Source organism: Meriones unguiculatus, chromosome 3 (assembly GCF_030254825.1).
Source record: "Meriones unguiculatus strain TT.TT164.6M chromosome 3, Bangor_MerUng_6.1, whole genome shotgun sequence".
Classification (NCBI taxonomy): Eukaryota; Metazoa; Chordata; class Mammalia; order Rodentia; family Muridae; genus Meriones; species Meriones unguiculatus.
The window spans coordinates 149338986-149365283 of record NC_083351.1 but is presented as its reverse complement, the minus strand read 5'-3'; the positions used below and the strand labels follow the sequence as shown (position 1 = coordinate 149365283).

At 45.6% G+C, this 26298-nt stretch overlaps 1 protein-coding gene across 3 annotated transcripts in view; it reads right to left on the bottom strand.

Annotated features, from left to right (window-relative positions):
* Window positions 1–26298, bottom strand: part of Kit (KIT proto-oncogene, receptor tyrosine kinase) — a 79295-nt gene that overhangs the window by 34338 nt on the left and 18659 nt on the right. For all 3 annotated transcript variants that reach the window (XM_060380773.1, XM_060380771.1, XM_060380772.1), the window contains exons 2-5: window positions 11124–11393; window positions 8614–8895; window positions 7104–7231; window positions 2398–2566 (exon numbers count right to left, since the gene is read on the bottom strand). In XM_060380773.1, coding sequence (XP_060236756.1) covers window positions 2398–2566; window positions 7104–7231; window positions 8614–8895; window positions 11124–11393 — 849 coding nt within the window. The remainder of the gene's footprint in view (window positions 1–2397; window positions 2567–7103; window positions 7232–8613; window positions 8896–11123; window positions 11394–26298) is intronic.

Sequence of the window (26298 nt, the reverse complement as noted above, 5' to 3'; positions counted from 1 at the left end):
TGCTACCCAAGGTCCTATATTCAGATCCTCCACGATGGGAGAAATGCCATGGCGACCGCCGATAAACTACGGAAGCAGTCCTCGGTTTCCTCGAGTCTAACCTTGCTCCGTAGGTGTTAGGATTTAACACAAGTGTTAAAGGGCTTGGTTGTGGGAAGTGACTGGGTCATGAGGGCTCTAAGTTCATCAGTGGATAGCCATCGTGGGGGTGGATTTTTAAAGGACATGGGCCTCTGGGGGTATGCCTCTAAAGCCTCTATCTTGTGCCTGGCCCTTCCTGGCTTGCTCTCTGCTTCTGGGCGTCCGTAAGGCGGACGGACGTCTCTCTTCCGCCACCTGCTCCTCCTGTGATGTCCTAGCCTGTCTCAAGTCTACAGACTCAGAACCAAGAGCTGAGGAAAACCATTCCTCCCTTAAACTGTTTGTCAGGCTTTCTGTCATAGTAACAAAGGCTGACAACATCACAGGGTTATGCTACATGGTGGAACAAGGCTTTAAATTCCTATAATGTAAGAATTGCTAAGACTCTCTTAGGTTCCATAACATTAAAAAAAAAAAAAAAAAGGAACCCTAACCAAATTGTTATAACATAAAAGTTTAATATTTTCAAGTGCTTCTGCATCAAGAAATTGGTGGTCTATTAACTCTTAATAAGGTTCAAACTCTATGCCTCACACTCTAATAAAATCTGCCTCTTCTCCATCTCCAATGCTGTGGAGGCTGGCGGCGGCTTCTTCTGAGAGGAAATGCAGAGGAAAAACTGGGGTACGATAGAAAGCTAAGTAGCAGAACCCTAACCCCAAAACCAGGTCAGAGTCTATCTGCTCTTGCACAAGCATGCACACTCATGCTCACAAACACACCCACACAAAAACAACCAAACTGTACGAGATGGTGGATATATTTATTTACTCTACTATAGTAATGTTTTTACGGTCTGTATGCATCCCTCTAACGTCATGCTGTGTGCCTTCTCTGCACACAATTCTAAACAATAAAAATAAAAAAAATCAGCATAGTCCCAAAGTCTAATTCTCTCCCCCATCCCATGTTGAATCTGAACCCACTCCTAGTCCCTACAGAGTTACCCTGTCTTTGTCTCTTCCTGTTCCTGTCCCACCACAGCCCGCTCGTGACCCTCAATAAAACCAGATTCGGATTTCACAGCCACAGGGCTTTCCAGTCACACATTTCTAATTCTTGGAAACTGATGAATGGATTTTTTTAAAATCCGATTACATACAACAATATGCTCAAAACATCCTTACTAATTGCTTTCTGGAGCTGAAGAGGATATATCAACATGCTCTCTAATCAACTTAGCAAATTAGTGCTTATGGAGTTTAATATTTTAAAAGCATAGCCTTCTATTCAAAGTAATAAATGGCTCACGATCACAGTTGGGGACAGAGGAGTACACTTTCTGTGTGATGACTATATAATTATAAGCGAAGTGTCTTCTCTGTGTTGAGAGACTTTTCATTAGAACTTGGGCAGAAATACCAAATTTTTATGATGTTACTACCAGAAAAAAGGGGGGGGGAATCACAGAGCTCTGTTCCATAAATCACTGAAATCTGGGGTGGGGGAGAGACAAAACAAACATAGCATTGCTTTATTACTACTTCAAAGATGAGTTTCACCATTCTACATGAGTGTTATCAAAAGCAAGCACCAAGAAAATGGTTGCATTAAAAAGGCATGAAAATATATATAATTTTATGTGTCGATTACAATAAAGATGGAATGGTATCTTAAAAAAAAAGAAAAAAAATAGGTGAACTCAAACAACATCCAGAAAACAAAAACCCCAAAACAACAAAAAACTAGGAATGAAATACTTTTGAGATAAATTAAAAAAATAAAAAAGGAACCTACTACGTGCTGCCTCTCCCTCAGAGAGGGAGAAGAGCCAAGAGGCCAGAGAAGCTCACTCAATTCAGCATAGACCACAAAGGGACTGACAACTGAAAAATAACATGCCAGAAGACAGAGAACTACCCAGGCTCCTCTACTCATCTCTGAGGCCTGACAAAGAACATCTATGATCATTTCCAAGCTTGAACCACTTGGCTAGGACTGAAACGTGAGGGAAACTGAGTGTATGCTTTGCTTGAGGTGGGGAAGGGAAGGTGGGAGGGGGGGAAGGGAAGGTGGGAGCAGAGTAACAGGTCGCCACTGTCTTTGGGTAAGCTGGTAGGATCTGGTTTTGTGTTGTGTTGGCAACAAGCTCCTCCAAGGATACCATTCATTCATTCACTCATTCATTCATTCATTCGGTGATAACACCTTCTAAGAACCGGTTCTTAGAATCCCATTTGCATAAACAGAAAACTATCTAGTAATTTCTCTTTTCCCTATTGCTGGTAATTTATACATTCCCATAGAGATATTTACCTACTACTTTCAAGGTTGTTGTGACATTTGCTGATCCAAAACTATTATTGGCATAACACATGAACACTCCAGAATCATTAACTCTTGCTGAGCTGATAGTCAGTGTCTCCTGGCGTTCGTAGTCAAAGTCCCCCCGATGCCAGCTGTTACGTTTTTCCTGTGCTTTAGTCTGAGGATTTCAGAAGGGAAGGGGGAAAAAAATCAAAGATTACCATATGATTTATATTCAGGATCTTTCCTAAATTAAAAATAGCGGCAATTAGCTTCTCCATATTAGCATTCGTTATACACTACTGAGGGGGATAAAAAAAAGTGTCACGACAAGCCTGTCACTGGAACCCTTCATATCACAGGATTATATTGAAAGATAGTCATTATGAATGATTGGAAAAAAAAAAATGGGAAAGTCATTCCAAGTTCTCTGCTGTATTAGATTTTGGTAGTCACTACAGAATATTACAGAATACTGATTTTTCATGATGAGTCAGCACACTTATGTCATATTAACATTTTTCTGTTTGTTTTGTGAGACAGGATCTCCATGTGAACTTGGGTAACTTTTAATTACCGATGTAAGAGAATGACCTTGAACTTCTGAGCTACCTGGGCAGAGAACACAGGCACATGCCACCATCAGGCCTGGTTTATGGTGTCCTGTGCATTGAACCCAGGGTTTCGTCATGCTAGGCCAGCATTCTGTAACTGGGCCACGTCCCCAGCCACCATCCCTCTACCCTTTTTATGGGTGCATCTAAGGACTAAAAGGAAATATAAGGACTGAAATCTGGGGTGGGGGAGAGACAAAACAAACATGGCATTGCTTTATTACTACTTCAAAGATGAGTTTCACCATTCTACATGAGTGTTATCAAAAGCAAGCACCAAGAAAATGGCTGCATTAAAAAGGCATGAAAATATATATAATTTTATGTGTCGATTACAATAAAGATGGAATGGTATCTTAAAAAAAAAAAAAGAAAAAAAATAGGTGAACTCAAACAACATCCAGAAAACAAAAACCCCAAAACAACAAAAAACTAGGAATGAAATACTTTTGAATTAATATTTAGCATCTTCAAAAACAAAATCAGAATCAGAATATGTGTAACTGACTTGGAGTTCACCATCACATTTATCATCCCAGTAAGATTTTCTCAACTACTCAAGGGATGAGGCACATGACACATACAAGACCATATCACAAAGCCTTTGGGCAAGCTGACAGGAAAGGACCGTGGCTCTGCCCTTGTGTGACTCTTGTGATCTATCTGCGGACCAGACATGGAGAGATGCTTGCAAAGGAAATTATCATGGGGAAAACTTCAATATAGGCAGCTCTACTGAAAGCATTCAAAGAAGTCTAACTCTGCATTCTGCGTCTTCCAAATTTCCTGCTGTGTGCACACTTTCCCATTACAGTCAGGAAAACAACAACCTCGATTAAAGCAAGCAAGCAAGCAGGAGCAGATACTGGCAAAGACCAAGGGCAATGGCCAGCTACATTGCCCCAGCAGCATGAGCCCAGCAGCCAGGTGCTGGTAATGGTGACAGTGCTGGAAAGGAGCTTGGCAGGACACTGAGACCCTCAGAACATCTGTGCCTAAGGGACACTGTAAGAGACAAAATTCCATGATACTGACTGCAGTGAGGACAAGAATGTCCATCAGGTAAATGTTGCAATAAAGATTATGACTTGCAGGAAATGAGAGAAATGTTTCCATTACTTAGCAAAAAAGGAGACAAGGTAGCTCACATAGGTAACGCTCACACCTGGGAGCTGAGACGGTCAGAAGGCTATAGGTTCAAGACGAGCTTGGGCTACAACAGAGAGGAATCTATCACAAACAGAGCATCCATCTCAGGTGGTAATGCATGCACAAGGGGAAAAGACAAGAGAAACATGGAAAACATACGGGCCACCTGGCAGTAAGAAGGACTTGTGACCATGGAGTACTTCAAAGGCTTCAGAATGTAGTTTTGAGTCTGCATAAAATATATCCTAGACTATGACTACTTAGAATGATAAGACCCAAAATACACTATTAATAACTTCTCTGTTAATTTTAGTAGGAAATAATACTATTTCACATTACTGGGTCAAATAGGTCATTAAAACCATTTGTTTTTGGAATGTCCTTATCAGAAAAATTTAAATGGCCCATGAATCTTGCCTTACATTTCTATTATATATACAGCATTGCTAGCTATGTAGACAATGCCTTTCTCTTTTTTCCTCATATAATTACAGTTTAAAATTTTCTTTTCAGGGCTGGGAACTGAAGGCCTCACACAGGCAAAGCAAGAGCTCTGCTCTCCAGCTAACACTCAGCCCACAGGGTCTGGAATCCTGATACACTTAAATAAGCATACATAAAAGCTGATGGCCCCAGACTCGTTAAAAGCAAGAGAATCGGTTTGGCAATTAACGAGCTGTGAGCTCTTGATCAAGTCAAAGACCCACCTGGCCTTGGCCTTTGTTTCCACAGGGTGTGAATTAACAAACAGGGCTTTAAATGCCTTCCCAATATGGTTCCCTGCAGATCCCAAGCCATCCCTTCTGTGAGGTGTTTCTATGTGGTAGAAATCTCCCATTTCAGTGCATAGGATCACTACCAAACCAAAACAAACAACATGCGACATCCTCTCCTGCTGGCCTTCAGGCCACTGTTTCTGACTTCTCTCCATAGCCACAGTGATAAAGAACAGATGGGACACCACCTCCTCCTAGAGCCAGAGAGTCCCCAACAGGGCGCCAAGCACAAACTCTGAGATGGTCGGTGCAGAACAAAATAGCTTGGTCAAAAATGATGTTCAAGCAACCCCCAAGGTCAAAGATCATAATTTAGCATGCTGACACCACCGAACTCAGCGCTGAAAGGGAACAGGAGCGTTAGCATTTGGGAGCATCAGAAGAGCCAGCATGAACATGCCTTGTATAAAACCCAAGACTTGCACCCCTGAACAAATAATCACAACCAACGCTTAAGAGTGCGCTGTGGCCTCAGTTTCTCATGAGTGAAACTTCCTCTAAACGGTCAAGACCAAACACTAATGGACTTTTAAAATAATCTGATAGTGCTAACAGCATTCCAAATTATGCCAAAGGATCAATAAAAGATTCATGGTGAACCCTGGCGGAGAGCCAAGAGTCCCATCTGCAAGTCACACACTGCATGCTGTCTGCACATGATTTGGTTTTCTTTAACCCTTGGAGGCACACACTGGGATCTCCCCGCAGACTTTCTAACACTAAAGGTTTAGCTGCCATCGCCAGTGGGCTAATTGGGAATGGCATGCAGGGCTCCTGGGAAACGTGGTTCACAACAAAACTGCCTGGGGCAATTGAATTTCTCATCTTAAAAGGGCTAATTTTCAAGTATACACAAGTACACACACACAGAGTCTAAATTGTTCTCTCATCTGAAATCAAGGATTATAGAAAGCCAATTAATATGGGATTGTGCTCTGTAAGGTTAGGCCAAAATCCATACAGAAGCTATTATTTGTATTACATTAGATGGTCTGAAAACCAAAACTTGTTTCTCTGAGCCGTGGGTCTCTAGAGCAATCCATTCTCCAAGGCCAGTGGCAGGCTTCATAGACCAAGAAAGATATCATCCATCAAGGTCTGCACAAATGCCGTCATTATGGGGATCACCATGGTTATGCCTGGAGCACAGACTTCTTTATGCAGGCATGAAATTGCCGATGCTGAACACCGGCCAAGAGGAGGAGGAAGAGGAGCAGTGAAATGTATTTCGCTTTTTCCCATTTCACATTCCCACACGTGAAATAAAGAGGAACTAGTTATGATTAGGGAATCGCCTCACTAAAATTACTTAAAAATAGAAAGAAAACAGTCAGTGGGAATTTTTTGAAACCTTGTTATTGAGTATTTGAGACAAAAGAAAGAAAGAAAATATCCAAATAAAACTGTCTAATACTGGTTACACAGGCATAATGTCTTTGGGTTCAAGTTTTAGCAACGCAACAAAAAGAGATGGGGCAGGGGAGATAGTCTGGCTAAAATTTATTTAAGATATGCCCAACACAGTATCTGACATTAGATAGATATTTGTCAACTGAATGAGAACATAAACACGTCCAAATGCTTCACATTAAAGATAACCATTTTATTAATTGCAACAAAAAACAAACGGAAAACCATTAGCAACTTAATCTCAGGTAACCAGCCTCACAGGGGAAAATGCAAGCTGCACAAAAAAAGAGATCCCCATCTCCCAGATGACCTGGCCATTCTGTGGGGATCAGAAGGGCTGTGTTGGGGCATACATGACACCATTTATTCTTCACTAAAGGAGAGGCTCACAATTCTTTCTATCATGTGGCTTCTAAGTAGGCAATAGTTTTACCTGAAAGCTATACAGTTCTTCGTTTGTTCAGGTTTGTCTTTTAGCTTCCTTACTAAAGTCATTTCAAATGAACAAACAGTGGTAAGTCATAACGTGAGGCTGATGCCCTCTCTTTTCTCAAACTGTAGTGACAATGCGGCAGTTATTTGCCACTAATAATGAACACGTGTGTTGTCATAGGTACAAGCAGACATTGAGTGAATGCGCTGTCAGCCAGCTGCTAACAGCCATATCTACCAGCAGAATCATCTGAGGAGGCCAGTTTTGTAGGAATCTGTGTGATCTCCCACACAGACGGCAACACAGTGATAGTAACGAAAGGAGTTCTCTCACCTGAGTTATCCACATGGAGCCCACGGAAGTAGACACATCCTTTATGGTACATGTCACTGTAAACTTGTCCCCTTCCCTAAGGAGTTGACTTGTTTTACTCACAGACACAACTGGAAGAGCCTTGATAGCTAGAATTAAAAAGAAATGTGGCCCTGAAGTCAGACATTCCATTACAGCACGAATTTTAACTTGTCTTATTTTTAACATGCTTTTTATTTTCTTTTTGGCTTTCATTTTTGTTGTTGTTTGCTCGTTTTTGTTTTGAGACAGGGTTTCTCTGTGTATAGCGCTGGCTGTCCTAGACTCACTTTGTAGACCAGGATAGCCTCGAACTCACAGAGATCCGCCCTGCCTCTGCATGTGCCACCGTGCCTGGCTTTTTACCATTGTTAAAATTAGTTTTATTTGTTTGTGCGCATCTTTGTGTGTATGCCATGTGTGTGGGTGTCTGAGAAAGCCAAATGGAGAGTGTAGAACACCCTGGAGCTGGTGTTAGAGGCAGATGTAGGCCACCCAGGGTGGGTGCTGGGGTCTGACCTGAGCTTTTAGCAGCGAGCACTCTTCACTTCGAAGCCTCTTCTCTAGACCCAGGCTTGCTTTTTCTCGGCTGTTTAGAGCTTGCATTATATCATTAAAGAAAACATACAGCACCATACTAAATGATCTGTACTGTTTACGCGTCTGAAATATTAACACCAGTTGAGTCATTCAGCCTACAAGCAAATTCATTCACACTGGGTGAAAAGGTAGGCATGCCCATGTCTGGTTTTCCACTCAGGTGGAAGAGGTTAGCATCACATGAAGCTGGCTTCATCATGACCTGGAATACCCTTGGTTTCTTGAGGACCCAGCCTACAGTTAATTACGTTCTTTTAGCCAAGTGGGTACTTTTCCCATACATTACACAATTACACCTTGCTTACTTCTGAGATGTCCAGGTTTTTAAATAATTAAAATCTCCTTCATTTTTAATGAGTATGGTTTTTTCAAAAGCGGATTAAGAATTCTCCTTATCAGTTGAAATCCCAAAGTGGCACTGAACTAGTAACCTCAGATATAAAGCCCGATTTATCTTCTGGCTACTGAGAGGTTCGATGGGAAGCCACAGCAAGTTCCACAGGCCATGGGCACTTTCTTGCCTAGAGCTTGAAGGGCTTGGGAATTCATTAGAACCAGCCAACGAAAGAAAAAAGAATCCGGTAATGTGTCCACAGCAAACTAAAGAATAAACCCCTTGTAACCTAATCTCCTCAGGCTAAATCTTCCCATTGAGTAGGAACGCTTGTGGCAAGGGTGTCACTTAGGGATGAATGCCCTAAACCAGCAGGTTTAATGACCAACAGCCATGGAGCTGTCACCCTAGAGGAATTCACAAACTCCTGCTATTACCTGGAAGGTGGTGATCTTACTAGTAGCTTGTGCCCTGATGCCCTAGGCCAACTGGGAAGAGACAAATCTGCCCCATACACAGGGTCTCCATCGCCCACACGAGGTCAGAAAGAGGCCCTACCTGCCCTCACTTTCAGAGTGAACTTCTCAGACAGCACCCATTTGCCCTGGCGCTGGGCAGCGCAGCGGAGACAGAGCCGGTGGTAGGTGCGCTTCACGTTTTTAATGGTGATGCCGGCCTTGGGGTTTGGGACATACATCAGGTCCTTGGGCAGAGATTTCCCGTCACACTCCCGGAGGGAATAACTGGACACCTGTGGGTCTGTCAGAGGGCAGCGGACCAGCGTGTCGTTGTCTTCTTTTCCAAACAAGGGAAGGCGAACCAGGAAAAGTGTGGCAGGATCTAAGAAGCAGAATAAAAAAAGTCAGCATGTTGCATGGCTGGACAGGGCCACTGAAACACTATTTGTTTTTGTTTGTTTAGATGCGGTCTCACTGTGCAGTCCTAGCTGGCCTGGAACTTGTAGAGCAGGCTGCCTTCAAACTCACAGAGATCCACCTAGCTTAGCTAGGATTAAAGGTGTCCACCACCACATCCTGCTCTCCGAAAGCATTTTTAAAAGACTTAAACTATCACAAGCTTGCACAACACAATGGATTTCAATTTTAAAAAAATTTTAAGGATAATTTATTTACTTGTATGTTCTGTGCGTTGGTGTTTTGCCTGCATGGGTCTGGATGAGGGTGTCTGATCCCCTGGAACTGGGATGAGACTGTGGGTGAGCTGCCATGTGGGTGCTAGGAATTGAACCCAGATCTTCCGGAAGAACATGCAGTGCTCTCAACCCCGAGCCAATCCTGCCCCTATTTTTTTACTTTTTAATTTACAGGTATGGGTATTGCTAGCTTGTCTGTATGTGGACCATGTGTATGCAGGCTGAAGACTGGAATGGGGTATCAGATCTCCAGAGCTGGAGTTAGAAGGGGTTGTGAGCTTCCTAGTGTGGGTGCTCGGAACCAAACTGGGTCCTCTGTAAAAGCAGCAAGTGCTCTCAAAGGCCGCACTTCCACACCAGCCTCCAGCACAGCGGCTTTTTATGTGTGTACAAAGGACCAAATGCAGGTCCTCCAAGTACTGACTAAGCTATCGTCCCCAGACCCCTGAAACCTCTTTTAAAATTTGTCCTCTCCGCCTAGAAATCAAATATTACATACAAAGAGAATCTGTTGCCACTGAGATATACTTGTTTTATCATTTAATTAAAGACAGACAGACAAACAATCAAACCTTCATGACCAAACTACGATCAAGAGCCACAGTTGGTTTTCTAACTATACTTTCTCAGTCACCAGGGAGCAGAGACTCCATAAGGTGCCACTTTCTTTCCTCCCAGTGGCACAGACTAGTTAAGGGTCCAACTGTGTGGGCCCTGACTGCTCCAGCCAAGTCAGCAGCCTCTTTGGACAAGCAGTGTCTACGCAGCCCATCCTTAAGCTGAAATGGTACTTTCGTTACCACCTGAAAATTACCAAAAAAACCCGCCATCTCCAAGGTCACCAGCGGCGTGGGGGGTGGGCTCCACAATTCTGAGGCAGAACCCTGAAGCTGAGCTGTGTCTTATCAGTGAGCATGTCTGCTCAGCTGCCCACTTAAGCAAGGACAACTGATAAAGCAGGCAGAGGCACAATTTCACGGCAATCCTCCGAGGCAGCTTTATTAACCCCTGTTTGAGCACGCTAAGATTTGTATAATTGTGTTTCCCTAACAATCCCCTAAGGGAGACTGCTCGTCTTATCTAAAGACCACAGTGAGAAATGGAGGCCGGCCCTAGGCAGCACATCTCCCAGGCACAAGCAGTACACCCACCACATACTCAAAGAATCGCACACACCTTATAAGTGACAGGCCCAGTCCCGATACAACCAGCGCTACAACCAGGACTTCCATTTCCTGTCCTCTCAACCGTCTCTTAAGCTGTCATTAGTTTTGTTTTTACATCACCCAAAGGATACAACCCTGCGGTTTCTTGACATGATAGCAAAAGCACACACACAAATTGCTGAATTTGTCTAGAAAATGAGATATGGGAATCCAACTGTCACAGCGCTTTGTCTTTTGTTTCCAAGAGGTTGTAACTGCTGAAAAGAACTCCGAGAGAACTTATGACTGACGAGGGATGCTTAGCTGTCTGAGTTGTTTTTCTGGAATTTACTCCCTTAAGGGTGGGCCAAGTCCTTTGAAGTGCTAGTTTGTTCAGGCCTTTTGAGGCCTTTGGTTCCCTGAAGTGTTTTTACTAAGTGGGAATATTTAGTATCTCAAGGCATTAAAATGCAGTTTTCCCAAAGGGCCTAATTTATTCTCAGGGTTGACTCCAAGCACCAGGACAAATGGGCTAACCAGACTGTAATCCAGTTACAGGCCTTGAAGACCCCCAGCTGGGGTCACACTCAAAGCCACTGTGAATCAAACGATCTTGATCTTGGAAGCCAGCAGAGGAAAACATTTACGTTAGGCCTTTTAGAGCCAGCCAGCAAAATTCTGCCTGTGGTTCGGCCACCTCCAGGTCACCTAAAAGTAAGAAAAGGATACCGAACATTCTCTGCACAGCCACACACGAAGTCCACATTTACCTCTAACAAACACGTAAATTGAGTTCCTGAGGCCGCCGCTGTTGATGCACGTGTATTTGCCCGTGTGAGTGGCCTCGGCTTTTTCCTGAATCCATTCACTGCGCTTATTCTCACGCACTTGATCGAGGGTCTCAAAAGTCCATTTGTCGAAGTCGGGATCAATGCATGTTAGCCTGATCGTGTCGCCAGCTTCGACTATTAACTCTGATTGCGCTGGCTGGATGGATGGGGGAGACGGCTCCCCTGGACTCACAGATGGCTGAGACGTTCCTGCCAAGAAAAACAAGGACTGTGTTGAGTGTGAGCTGTCTTGGCGAAATAAAGCACTTCTTCTAATATTGAGTTCCATCTTCCGTGCACGCTACAATAAAAATAGCCTTGCTATTTGTGGCTGCAAAGGGAATTCTGTCTAAAGTTTAAATTCATCCATAAAGTTATTTTCTGCATCCTTCAATTAGTCCTATGGGTCATCCTTGGTGTACAAGCTGCTGAACTACAAGCATGGCTCTCTTTAGGTCAACCATGCATGGGGCTTGCAGTGGTGATGGTCTGTCCTCACTGTGCTGCTACAATAATAATCCACTTAAAAACCAGAGCAACAGCCGTTAGGTGGTGGTGCATGCCTCCTTTAACCCCAGAACCCGGAGGCAGAGGCAGGTGGATCTCTGTGAGTTCGGGGCCAGCCTGCCTGGTCTAGAGTGAGTTCCAGGGCTACACAAAGAAACCCTGTCTCGAAGAACCAAAATAACAAAAAACATCTTACACAATGGAAACCAGAAACACACACATATATGTTTATTCATGTCTATACATGTACATGTATATATATATATATATATATATATACATATATATAAAACACTATGTATAACCCTATGTACTATATATAAATTATATAGTATGTATGCATATACATATATGTATATCTATATTGTTGTGTATGTGCATAACTGTGAAAAGAATGTTAAAAGGGTATGTGACAGGAGGACATCCTTTTGTTTTTCTTTAAGCTTTGGATTCACCTGTTCTCATCCAATATTCCTTACATCACAATGCTCACAGAAACATATATCTACATATCTCCGATTGTTTCAGTAAAAATGATGACCACATCTTCAAAATTAGAATCTGAGGCAGTTTCTCTTCCAATGCTCTCTTCCAATCTGATCAACCTAAGGCTCAGAAAGTCCACATTGGTTTGACATATTCTTTCCATAATTTCAGTTAAAGAAAGAACTCTGCTCCAGGAGCCAGGGTCAAAAGCACTCCTCAGTGTGTGTATGTGTGTTTGTGGGTATACCAATTCCTAAATGCTGCCCTCTGACCTCTAAAGGTACATGTGTGTACACATGTACACACTAATAATAAATAAAAATGTTTTCAAAGGACTCTGCTCAAGTACAAGAGTAAGTGAAATACAGCTACGAGTTCAGACTGAAGAAAAAGAGGTGGGCTGGGCCTTGCCCTGTCTGACGACAGGGAGGACAGGACTGTAGAGGAGTAGACAGCAAGAAAAAATGGCCTCCAGGCAGCCTATGTGTGGAACACAGTCCTATGGAGGCACAACAGGTTGAAGAACGTAGCAGACCACCAAGAGCTCCCATACCTCGGAATAAGCCTGGTCCAACTGCAGGATGACTGTGGACAGAATGACTTCAGGCTGGAAACACCCCCCAAAAACAAACAAACAAACAAACAAACAAACAAACAAACAAGGATTCTACCAGCCAAAAAGCAGGTAGGAAAGTCATGAAGAGGCTGATTTTATTGTTGTGGTTGCTCAAATCTCCAAGGACGTAGAAGAGCAGGGGAGGAAGGAAGGAAGGGAAAGGGAGTAAAGGAGAGAGGAGGGAGGCCAAAGACGATGCATTAGAAAGCGCCCTTTAATCCCAGTACTTGGGAGGCAGAGGCAGGCGGATCTCTATAAATTCAAGGCCAGCCTGCTCTGCAGAGTGAGTTCCAGGACAGCCAAGTATACACAGAGAAACCCTATCTTGAGAAACAAAAAAAAAAAAGAATGTGCCAGAAAGAAGGTAGAGTTGAGGCAGATACCACATAGTGAGACCACAGACAAAAAAAACCCAAACAAACAAAAAACAAGTCCTCTGAGATGGTTACAAAGAGACTCCTGGGAACTGGCCAGGCATGGTGGCACACCTTTAATCCCAGCATTTGAGAGGGAGGGGCAGCCAGATGTCTGTTTGAGGCCATGATGTCTGTGCCTGGTCTACATAGTGAAACCCTGTCACACTCTCTCTCTCTCTCTCTCAATCTCTTACACACAGACTGGACTTCAAGGTCAAATTTCAGTGGAGTGGGAATGCCTTCAAGTACAGGCCAAGAAGGCCACAGAGTAAGGAACTCAGAGGAGCTACACGCATGTGCAGACAAAAGGAAGAGCGTCTGTAGACAGGCACAGAAGGAAGGCACTGTCAAAAAAGCCTCAAATTGTCCCTTGTAGGCTTATGTACGAATGAGCAACTTCAATTCCTGTTTGAATCCAACCAGAGTGCAAGTGTGTCAAGCAAAGAGTGATCCCACTCCAGGACAACAGTGACAGGGATTGTAGCCATAAAGTGTCACTAAGCACCAGAAGCCAGGGAGATGCTGTAGGGTGACATAAGCCTCCCTGGACCACGAGGCTCCATATCTCAATGACGCAGCCTGCTTATGGACATAGGGCAGTGCCGAGTGATTTCAGAGGACTACAAGTATTCAGAAATATAAGCAGAGGTACCAACAAATGGAGGTGCTACTGTTTCAGTTACTTATATTCCAATTATGTAACCCCTAGTTGAAAAGAAGGAAGAAGGGGGAGGGGAGGAGGGAGGGATGGAAGGAGGGAGTCAGGAACCAACCAACTAGTTCCAGTGAATACAGAATACTCTCCAGATACTGACAGCAAACTTAATCCAAAAAATTTAGTTGATGCCTTACACCGCTTTGTGAAATTTAAAAATAGATGCCACTAGAGGTATCCAGGGTTTTATTTTCAACAATGACTTATAAGCTCAGTCTTCATATATACTATAAAATTAAAATAGAGTTGTATTAGGGTACAAATGAAGGTAATGCTTATTGTCTTGTTTCCAAACTATCTTCAATGTTGTTATTGTGGCCTCACTAAATAATAATAACAACAACGAAGATTGAGGTGTAGAAAAACAGAGATTTGCATTAAAGGAGCATCCCTCAGGAAGATACTCCTGGGTTACAGCGGTACTCAGGGATAAGAGGGAGAGAGGGCCTGGGAGCCAAAATGTGGCTCCTCAGTCCTGCATTAAAAGCCAGAAAGCTCATCCCTGGAGCTCCATCCCAGCAAGCAGACACAAGTGGATCCCAGGCCAGGCCTTCAGTCATTGGCTCTGGCTCGCTGGGCAGCAGGCTCCAGGTCAGTGAGAGACCACATCTCCGGGGGAGCAGAGTGATAAGCAGCAAAGGCAACAACACCTGAGGTCCTCCTCTGCCCTCCAAGCACGGAGGGGTATGTGTGAGCACACGCACAGACACACACTCAACCGAGCTGTGAAACCACTCTGAAATACACATTTTGGTGTGTATACCTGATATTCAGCAAGCTGTCAACAACCTGTTTGTTTGGCTGTTTTGTCCACACCAGGATTTTTTTGTCCTACTCAATGTACTTCCTTAATTACATCTGGCTGTGGACAGTAGTAAGAGTTATTTTCTTGTCCCTGAACATGTTAATTGATGAACCGAGAGAAAATGACATATGATAAAACTCGCCACCCTGGAGACCAAATCTTATAATGAATGAGGGTCAGATGGAGAACACAGCTGCTCTTCAGTAAGTACTTAGGAGTCCTTGCTGAACGCTGGCTTTTGCTCATCAAAACAAAACAAACACACACACAGAAAAACAACAGTCCCTTGACGGCGGGGGTACCTAAGCAGACGACAATGAAAAGCCTCAGCATCAGTGGAGAAGGAGTGTTAGCACACCCTCTGCTCAGAGCCCCTTCAAGGACTAGCAGTGTCTTCCCTATCGTCTGTATAAAATTTATCCAAAATCCGGTCAGCTGAAGGCAGGGGCTCAAACAGACCCGGACAGCGGTTTAAAAATGCCACAACGGTCCACAAACATGAAACGTGTTGGGTGTTAACACAACGAAATGGCAGTGAGCTGTGAAAGGAAGAATGAGGCGCTGACACATGCTACAACACGAGGAGACACAAGTATGTGTCCTTCCATACGTGAAGCACTTGAAGGAGGGCTGCACAGAGACAGAAAGGAGCATGGAGGTGAAGAGGCCCTGCAGATAAGAAGGAAAGTGACTGCCCCACACTGTGCTGAACTAGAGCCTTCAGAAGAGCACACTCTATGCTGTGTATATTGTACCATTTTTTTTAACCCTGAAATCAAGCCAGGTATGGTGGCGCACCCCTTTAATCCCAGCTCTTGGGAGGCAGAGGCAGGCAGATCTCTGAGTTTGAGACTAGCCTGGCCTACAGAATGAGTTTCAGGACAGCCAGGGTGACCCAGAGAAACCCCTTAAAGAACAAAAGAAATTAAAAACTAAATTTAAAAAAAGAAGAAAGAAAAACAAACGGATTTTAAAAACCTAAATTTAAAATAAAACAAAACAAAGAAAACCCCGGACAAGGACCACCTAAGCCTCCTCCAGCTGCCCTGGCTCCTTCTTAGTTCCCACCCACCTCCAGTGGAGCCTCTGTAAGACACCCGCCCCCAACCAGGGTGACTTCAATTATGTCCTTTACAAACAAGGAAAGCAAAAGCCCAGAATTCCTCATTGTCTGCTGTCCCACCCACTTCTGCTCAGCCTGCACTTCCAGGAAGCCACCAGTGTGGATCCGAATTCTTTTAACCCCCAGCTGAAGGACAGGCTGAAGCACCAGGCCCTGGTGCCCCAGAGTGACCAACTGCTCGCTACTCACAATGCCTGACTCGCCAGGTTAGGACGTGTGTTGACAGTATATAACATATCAGTTACATGGAAGAAGTATGTGCTGTGAAAATACACACACACACACACACACACACACTCAAGGGGGAAACGGCTGAAGGCTCATGATTAACAAAAACTGTACAGGGTGCCTCACTGGGAGATCTGCTGTTGGATTTAATGTGGGTGAGACGTTTAGATTAGATTAAGATTAGAGTGGGCCTCCAATTTGCAGCCTGTCTTCAGTAAGTCTGAGGAGAACTTCTTGGGAGGAAAACTAGAATCCACAGAGCTTGCATTGGGGGTATGGCATGTGGGTTAATATTTTGGAACACAACCTGCTTCTGGGATTACCTAGCAATTTATGATGTCATCCTGTGTCTCCGGCCAGGTGGCCACACCTGGAAGGCATGATTACCTTGCCCCTTAAAGGGACGACCAAGACACGTGGTCTCTCTCTCTCTCCCCTCTCTCTCTCAGGACATCCCATTCCCCTTTCTTTCTCTCTCCCCCCCCCATGCCCTGTTCCCCAACTCCCTCCATACCCACTTAATAAACCTTTTGCATAGAAGATTGGTTGACCAGCCTCATGCTTCTTCTAATAGCAGTGTGTACTGCAAGAACAGCCACTCAGAATGCCTGAGAACTCTCCTAAAACTTAAAAGCACCCAAATCTCAAAGAATAGAATTTGACTCCTGTATTGAACATATAGTGTGTTGTATAGCAACTTTAATTAAAAAATAAATAAATAAAATGTCTAAGGCATACCTGTGTCTGTTACAAGGTGTCAGTTAACAAAACTGAGTCCAGACCAGGCATCCTTATGGACTGACTGAGCCTACTGCTGCCTGGCTCCTGCAGCAATGGTGGCTCCTGCGAACCCTGTCATCCAAGGCCTTATTTGTTCAAAAGGACCATGCCTGCAAAGCCTGGATTTCTAGCTGGGGTTAAAAGAGGGGAAGTCATGTCAAAGTCTTTCCTCCTTTGGAGGTAAATAATAAGGAACCAGGTAAAATGCTGGTTGGGAAGGGAACCCACGCAGAGGGGCCTAGTTTAGTTTTAGGGAAGTAGGCTCTCTACCTTGTAGCCCAACTGTTCCTCAGTTTCTGTACTTAGTTACAATTTATGATAAAAAGAAAAACTAATGATGCGTGTGTCAAATTGTTTCTGACATACTTTCACAGCCCCACAGGAATATAATAGATAAGAACCAAGAGAGACGGATCCCAGTAATTGCCCACAATACCCTGGAGACTTTACAAAGATGATACTGGGAATAGGACAAAGCCCGGGGCAGTGAGGGAAGGCCCAGTGAATGTCATCCGGGTCCTCAAACCACTCCCAGGGGTAGGGGGACTCTGGGTTCCCCACACACGAAGGGGAGCCAGGCCACAGAGGGCCGAGGACGGTCTGCATGCTGCTATGCAAAGGCCAACTCCTTCAAGACAAATCTATTGTATCACTAAAACGCCATGCTGATGGGGATCCCAGAGCCTTCCAGAAGACAGACAACAGGAACGAACAGTGGGAGTGAGTGAATAACGGGTTACAGAATGAATGCAGGAAGCAGCTATGCTGCCCAGAAGGACCAAGAAAGGCTCCAGGAGAAGGGGCTGGGATGCCCGAGTCTGGGGAATCAGCACACATGTTTGAGGAAGACCACAATTTCTCATAGATGGTGTCGGGGATTCAGGGTAAGCTACTCCTGTGAGGGCCTGAGCCTGCAGCACCCCTCAGCACTGAGCTCTCAGCCTCCCGAGCAGTCTGCACCTGTCTCTAGACTTTAGACTTAGAGACCAGGGATGCAGAATATCATCAATGACCACAAGGAAGGGTGGGGAATGAAAAGGGGAGCCTAGGAGGAGAGGAGCCAGTAACTGAGAACATCATCCAGCCCCATGCCACAGTGAGTGGGGTCTGTTCACGTGTTTTATTGAAGGTCAGCTACACTCGGTGGCAAAGATAAAATTAAATGTACTTGGAGGTAGCATATACTCTGAAATAAATCAAATTACTTTATGACCAAACTACTAAAAAAAAAAAAAAAAAAAGGGTATCTTTCTGGTCAAGCGTGAGCATACATACACATGCATTACACACAGACATAACACTCAAGAGCCCTCAAAAGGACTTTCTGGGTAATGTTTAATCCGGTAACACAAAGATAACAGTTTTTCTGGTAGACTTCATCATTAAGGTCACATAGGCTTAAACAATTACTTAAGTAAACCCTGACATCATCTCCGAGGCCCTAGGGCCCTGAAAACAACCCCTTTGTTTAATGCAAATTTCTGTTTAGCTTTTAGAGATGGGATACTAGTCTGTTGGATTCACGCGCCAACTTGATGTTTGAAGCAACAGAAATGCAGCCATTTGCAAGTCGGCTTAAAACTCGCAAAACAACAAGGTATCTTGGCAGGGTGTTTTCAAAAGCCACTCCTTCCACAGTGTAGGCCAAGGCTGGCCTAAAGATGAGCCTGTTTGCAGAAGGGAGCAGGAGAAAGAAATTAAACACCATAAAGTGGGCAATTAACACAACAGGTGTGAGCTGTGTCTCCAACAGACCAACAGGAACTTGGCCCCTCCATTTAACTTGGGGAGCGCTGAGGGCTGAGAACACCCAGCCCACACCCCACCCAGCTGGAGGTAGACTGGGGCCAGAGCTCATTGGCATACAATGAAGCTACTTATCAGCAAAGGGGCTGCCACGGTTGACTTTTCACCTTAGGGGGATTCAGGAACAATCCTTAGTGGAAACTGGGCTGGGCTTGGAGTTTTAAGAAGGCTCTTTCTTACAAGGACTGGCTTTGTGTTACACTAGTTTACCCAACTGTGGGCTAACAGGGTTCTGAGTCTCACAAAGGCCAGGCTAAGCCACTTCTAGGGGTTTGTAATCAGCATTATTACGACTGTACCCTGAGGAACATCTGCATTTAGGAGAACTGATCTGAGAAATGAGAGGAGCATCAGCAGAGGTCAGAAAGGGGTTCCTAGAGTTCCTAGTTCAACCTGAAGAAAGCATATGGCCAGGCTGAGGGTGGGAGGAGAGGGGGTGGGTGATAATGCTCTCAACAGCAATGACTGGTGAGGGGACCATCCCCGGGGCCTGATCTCCATAGGAGGGGTGAGAAGCCTGCCCTGAGAGAATGAGAACAGAGTCAGCTGAGAAACAAGGAAGGGCCTAGCCAGCAGCAAGGGGGGGGGGGGATGAGCAGTCTGGAGGAGGACGGCCTGGTGAGATGGTGCTTAAGGGGACCCCAGGTGGGCTGGCCCTGGATGCTGCGGAAACAGAAGACACTGTTTTAGGCCTCTGTGGTGGGATGATGGGGACGCCAAGTGATTAGAAAAAATAAAACAGACCTAGGGACATTTGGACCAGTGTGGTGGCTAGGTTCTAGAGACCAGCGGATGTGAAGGGGGAGGGCCAGGGACACACACATATTCCTCCTGGCCTAGTGGCGGAAACTAGGGCTATCTGTGAAATCATGGGGCAAGAGATGGTAGGTTACAAAGACCAGAGGGATCAAAGCCAGGGCCCAAGGTCACCGAAGGGGGTCAAAGATTGAAGATCTAGGGCATTGCATGTGGATGGTGCCAATGGAGGCGACAAAGCAAGAGCAGCTGGCAGAGAGCAGCTCCCAGGATGCTTCGGGTGGTCCAGTGGTACAGGAGCCCATGCTGGCTCAAGGGCACCAAAGTCAGACTTTGGTGAGACACTACTACCTTAAGATTCTCCTATTTCAGACCTAGCCTTTTTTTTTTTTTTTTTTTAGTTTGAAAACTGCACTCTTTTTCTTATTAATTACACTTTATACATTTTGTATCCTCCCATAAGCCCCTCCCTCCTCCCCTCCCGATCCCACCCTCCCTCCCCCTTCTTCACGCATGCCCCTCCCCAAGTCCACTGATAGGGGAGGTCCTCCTCTCCTTCCTTCTGATCTTAGTCTATCAGATCACATCAGGAATGGCTGCATTGTCATCTTCTGTGGCCTGGTAAGGCTGCTCCCCCCTCAGGGGGAGGTGATCAAAGAGCAGGCCAATCAGTTTATGTCAGAGGTAGTCCCTCTTCCCATTACTATGTAACCCACTTGGACACTAAACTGCCATGGGCTATATCTGTGCAGGGGTCAGACCTAATCTTTTGAAGAAGATACCTTTGTGGCACAAGGAGATGAGGCTTTCTGCTGGGCCCTACAGGAGCCCAAGTGGAGAAATACCAGCGGAGAATGAGTCCTGACTGATTTGTCCAGGTTTCATACAAATAATAGCAGGGAGGAGGGGGATCTGGGGCACAGTGAGGCAAGCCTGCGGTCCCATTGCTTAAGTGGCTGAGATGGGAGAATCTCAAGGGGCTTGGAAGAATCATGGCTCCCCAGCGCTGCAGAAGGAAGCCGCAGGCAATCAAGAGTTTGCTCTGGGCAGGAAGGGGTGGGTGGCTACCCTCTCTCTCTCTCCATCTTCCCGCCTACCTGCTCGTGCTGCATGGAGACTTCACAGGTGGATCCAACTGCAGATTGGGCCCTTCCTGCCTCTGCTGCTAAGAGCAGGAACTCGAGCTTCAGCAGCTTCTGCCTTAACCACATGGACAATCCCAGGGCTAATCAATCACCTCGACTGATCACACCTTTCCTGTAGCGTTCACGTTTTCTGCTTCTCTGGTCTGGGGGTTCTGGGGTTTTGTTGTTCGTTGCTTCTTGTTATTGTTGTTTTAATCTTCTACGATAAACCCTTGCCAGGTTGCTCAGGCTTGCTCTCCTAAGCTGAGGGTGATCTCTGACCTCTGTCTCTTAAGCAGCAGCAATGCAGAGGGCACCGCTGCCCCCAGCTCCTGGCTCTTACATTTGTGATCCCCAGGCAGACCTCGTATTCTGCTGGTGAGTATTTCTCCACTCAGAGGCCTCTGCCGTCCTGTGCAGCTCAGCGCTTCATCCTGGTGGGGTGTGCCCCACCCCCACCCTAAAATCCTAAACACGCTCCCCGGTGGCAAAGAAGACGGCCTCAGGCTGCCTGTGCCTTTTGACAAGCATACCCAAGATCAAAGCGATGTCACATGTTTTGCTGCTGCCGCTAAGGGGCTGAAAGGGATTCTGAGGTTTCTTACAATCGGGGGCATTCAGCACAGCTTCGCGCCGATTGAAGGACACGGGCACAGATGCGAAATGTTTGGTTTGGCTGTGATTTAGTATTTGTACATTTTAAATATGACAACATAACTGCCTGCGTTTGTTTTCAGGCAAGTGTCGAAGGGTAAGGGGGAACGCACCAGGTAGAGACACACACCAGTTCCTACTGATGTAAGTCTCCACCCAAGAATTAAACTCCGAGAGTCTCAAGACCTCCAAGACGCTCTGCTGGGAGTGTTGTTCAGTGGGTATAGAGTTCACCTCGTACACCAAAGATCCTGGGTTCAACTTCAGAGAACATCCTATACTGGGCGGGGCACACGGCAGGGGGCACGTGTGCCAGGAGTCCAAGGTCATCCCTGACCTCAACCAACTCCTGGCCCACCTGGGCTAGTTGAGACCTTATCTCAAAACTCCCACCACTACAGGAACCTTAGACCGCTGCTCTTAAGATGCCTGCCGAAAATTCCAGGGGCTAGCAGAGCAGCTCAGCAGGTAAGGCACTTTCTGGTAAGCCTGTCGATCTAAATTCAATCCTGGGATCCACAAGAGAGAAGGAAGGGACAGACTCTGGAAAGTTTTCTTATGACATCTACATATGTGCCCAGGCACACACATGCCCTTACATGGACACACAAAGTAAATAAGTGTAAAAAAAAAAAAAAAGTCAAAGACAAATATAATCTAATCTATGCCGGACGGTGGTGGCGAAATCCCAGCACTTGGGAGGCAGAGGCAGGTGGATCTCTGAGTTTGAGGCCAGCCTAGTCTACAGAGAGCTTCAGAATAGCCAGGGCTACACCAAAAAACCCTGTCTCAAAAAAACCAAAAATAAAATAAAGATACAGATAATATAATCTAGACTGCTTTTTTAAAGTTCAGGACCTATATAATCAAATGCTTAGAATATAAGAGGTGAATATAAAAACTCTCCTTAAAGATTTCGGGGCTGGACACAGTACGTCCTCAAAGGCCTATGACATAACTAACTGCCACAAGGTCGGTGATTCCTGATCCATCCACACTCCAACAAGGAATTGTTTTTTTTTAGAACTTCTTCCGGATATGCATTTACCAGAAGTACAGGCTTTCCTAGGAAAATATTTTCCTTTAAAATATTCCCTGCTCACTCATCCTAAGAAAAATCCAACTGAGTGTCTGAGGAAGTAGGATTAACCCCTGGCCCCATCTCAAAGATACCCGAACAGAGGAAGCTCACCTCAGCCATTATGAACTTGGCCTTCGGGGACTTAGACAAGCCCTGGGTTTGACAACAATAACATATGTGGCTACCTCACAGAGCTAAGAGGAGGAACTTTCTCATTTCCACTGGGTTTCCCCCACCGTCCAGCACAGCTCCTGCTGTAAATATGTAGGTTTCCGTGATTTTGATTTCTGGAAAGCACTTATTGAAATGTGAACCAGATTAAGACGTGCCAAGGAGTGGTCTCTAATACACACCAGAACGAGGGCCCAGCTGCCATCTGTGTTGCAGGGCTGGGTATGGCGTCAGGGGCTGTCCACTCCTCTCAACATGAACTTCCTTAACTTAAAGAACAAGCGAACAAGCGAGAACAAAGCAGGAGACGGGTCACGAAGAGAGGCAAGGGTCAGCCTCTAGAGCAGGGCAGACTCCAAGCCACAGACAGCTCAGCACAGGCCTGCTCCCGGCAGCCTCCCTAGCCGCACAGAGCACACACCTGCCTGTAGGGATCTGTGTCGGGGCTGGCCACAGGTCCAGGTCCGGAATGCTCTGTCTTTCCTGTGACAGGCATGGCTTTCGGACGTGGATATAGCAGCGCCCTCCCAGCAAACTGCGTTCCCACAGGAGTCTTAGAATTCTGCTCAATGCCAATTCGGCAGACCCAGGAAGAGAACCAAAGGTGGTGAAAGTGGCAAACAGAAGCTGCTTCACATAAAGCTCTGGAGACCCTGGGTTCCATTTCCAATCCCACGGCATCAAGTTCTGATGGTGTCAAATGAGACCCTGGCAAGAAATTATTAACATTTTCACACATCCACGTGTATGTGTGTGCACACAGACACACACATATGTACACGCATATGGCAACTGGGGCATTTCAGAAATCTATTAGGTAGAATGCGGGTGATAATTAATTACCGCTTTAACCATTTGCAAGCATGCAGCACATTCATGCCGCTGGGCAGTTTATCTCCATCCTTCATCTCTGTACATTTTCATCTTCCCAAGCAGAAACACTGCCCACTAGCTGGCAACTCTGCTCCCCTTTCCCTCCCAGACTCACGAGCCCCCTTTCTACCTCTATGAACTTGGCGTTCTAGACACCTTGAATGGGAGTGCCCACACACTATTTGTCTTTGTGTGACTTCCACGTTTCCCTTGAAGTGTCACAGACCCACTTACGCTGTAGCATGTCAGAACTCCAACCCTGTTCAAGGCTGAATAACCTTCCACTGCACGTATGTGCCACCTTTTTTTTTTTTTTCCTCCCTACTCATCCTGACATTTGGATGGCTTCCCTGAGGCATTTTCAACTATGATCAACACTTTGGAAAGGCCTCTCTGATTTCCTAGCTTTGAGAGATGCTAGGAATTAATTATGCTTAACTAGATGAATATGCTAATTTTCTTCATAATGGGTAAGTCAATACATTTTACTCATAAATATACTCTAAAACCTACTTTTAAGGGACCTGTCAAATAAGGAAAGACTGTACCTTCCCTCTTCTTACACACTAGCAAACAGGAAATTTTCCTTCTATTTCTACTGTCAAGATGTCATCTTACAGAAGTGGGGACTAAAGCAGTCATGTTTTCAGCAAGAAATGTTATCTGAGGCAGTTGCTGGAGAGGCAGTGTTAACTGTTTTGCCTCCAGACTTCTAGTCCGGGGACAATGGTGCACTGCGGGGCTGGATAAGAGGCCAGACGAATCCCCGCAGAACCGCTTGGGGAGCCCATCTCTACTTGCCTCCCTGTTATCTTGCCAAGGAAGAGAATCTGTTTTGTAGGTGCTAGAGATTTCTAGGAAGACAGAGAGCCTGAGTAGAACTTAAGGGGCTCCCTGAGGAACATGAAGCACCCTTCTTTGTGTAAGGCCTTCCTGAAAGGAAGGAAAACAGCCTCTAGTCAAGCCCGGGTGGCCTGTGCTCCTTCCTGGAAACAAGCAAGTACCAAAAGTTAGCAGCTGCAGCCTGGAGTTGTCTGTACACACCTTGCAGCTTTTCTGTAACTTTGCAATTATCCCCAAAGCCACCGCTGGAAAAAGAACTTGCTGGAGTGGGGGCTGGGGGAGGATCCAACTTTGTAATCTTAAACAGAACTCTTTGAGGACTAGACCAGAGGCCAGACCAGAGCTTAGGTAAGCAGGAGACAACACCACAGGGATATAGTGACACAGGGGTGGGTTTTGGAGCCAGTTACAGGGATCCCAAGCCAAGGCAAAGAATGAAGCTTTGAGGAAGCCAACTGGTCTCTGCAGGCCTCAGCAGTGACATAAGCCATGAGCGATCAGCGGTGATGCCTGTAAGCCACGTGCGGAGTCAATCAGGATCCTTACATCATCCCTAAATCCTAAAGTGCCTGCTGTGACACCGCCATGATGCGGCTGTGATGTGATGAGGGCCTCATCGAGAGGAAAAGGACCAGAGAAAGTACCAAGAAAAGCACTCCCTGAGCCCAGGGCAAGGAGGAAGGCAGGGGGAGGAAAAGGTGGTTCAGAATTCCCTGAAATTAGGAGGAAAATGGTACTTGAATAAGACACTAAAACAATGGGCACAGGAAACAAAATCACATCCCTTTGGGGGCACCAGTGCCTGCAGTCAGCTCAGTACATTATAGTTATTCTCACACGACTGTTAAAAACGTAGTACTTTTGTTCCTAAATATACTGTTTTACTGAGTTTACGCAATCAAGCAGGAGCTCACAACAGGTGTAAGAAAGCACGCTGAGGGGACTATGATGTGTAGCTCAGCACCAGAGTGCATGGCTAGCACACACAAGGTCCTTGATTCGATCCTTAGCACTGCAAAAACAGCACAGAGAGCCCTCGATGTAAAATACACGTGTACACACACACCAGCAGTTTTCAAATAGTCCACAGATTGCTAGTTTCTCCATCAAAAGCAAGATTCCCAGAAGCATGTGAACAGTTTTTACTATCTAGGTCTCGAAATACCATCTTCAAAAAGCATTTCTTAAGGCTACGCAGCTTTTTTGTAAATGACGTACATGGATGCTACTGCCAAATCTTCTCATAAAGACCAATGGGGCTGAGGCTCTTATTTTAGACAAATGTCCCCATCTAAGGCTGCAGCTGCTGCTGCTGGGAATTCGCTCACAAGCTGCCACCTCCAGAAAGGGAAGGCAAAGCCTGAGCCAGGGCAAAGCAACTCAACAGGCCCGTGAGAGCATCTTTCTTCGTTTCATTTTTATATGTGTGTGGGTGTGTCTGTGTGTCTGTATGTGACTGTCTGTCTGTGCATGTGTGTGGGTGTGTCTGTGTGTCTGTATGTCTGCCTGCCTATCTGTATGTCTGCCTATATGTATGTGTCTATGTCTGTGTCTCTGTGTGTATGTGTGTGTCTGTGTCTGTGTGTCTGTCTTTGTGTATCTGTCTGTATTACTGTGTCTGTTTCTGTGTTTGTAGGTGTGTGTGTGCGTGTGTGTGTGCAGGCACCTCTGCAACCAGAAGAGGGCACTGGTCCCCCAAAGCTAAGGCGGTTCTGAGCACCACAGCTGGTTTCTGGAACATAACTGATTCCTCTGGAAAAGTAGAATGCACTTTTAACCACTGAGCCATCTCTCCAGCCCCTGCATCTCTCTCTTGTTACTGTATAGGAAGAACAGGCCACCCCAACACCCCACTTCTGTGCACATAGTGGGTAGCAGTGCTTGGAAGCCCTGGGAGAGACTCAAGAGAGCCCTCATTTGCATGAGAACTTTCCCAGCACCTCTCCAGTGCAGCTGCTGGCCTCTGACCTGGATCACAACATCTCCAAGTTCAGCTTCCCTGTCTCCTCCCAGAAAGCTAACACTCAAAAATCTGATCTCTCTTGGGCACCTCACAGCCAGAACTGAGCTTAAAACCAAGCAAGAAGATACTACTGCAGCAGCAGTAGCTGCCAATCAAACTAGATCAGCC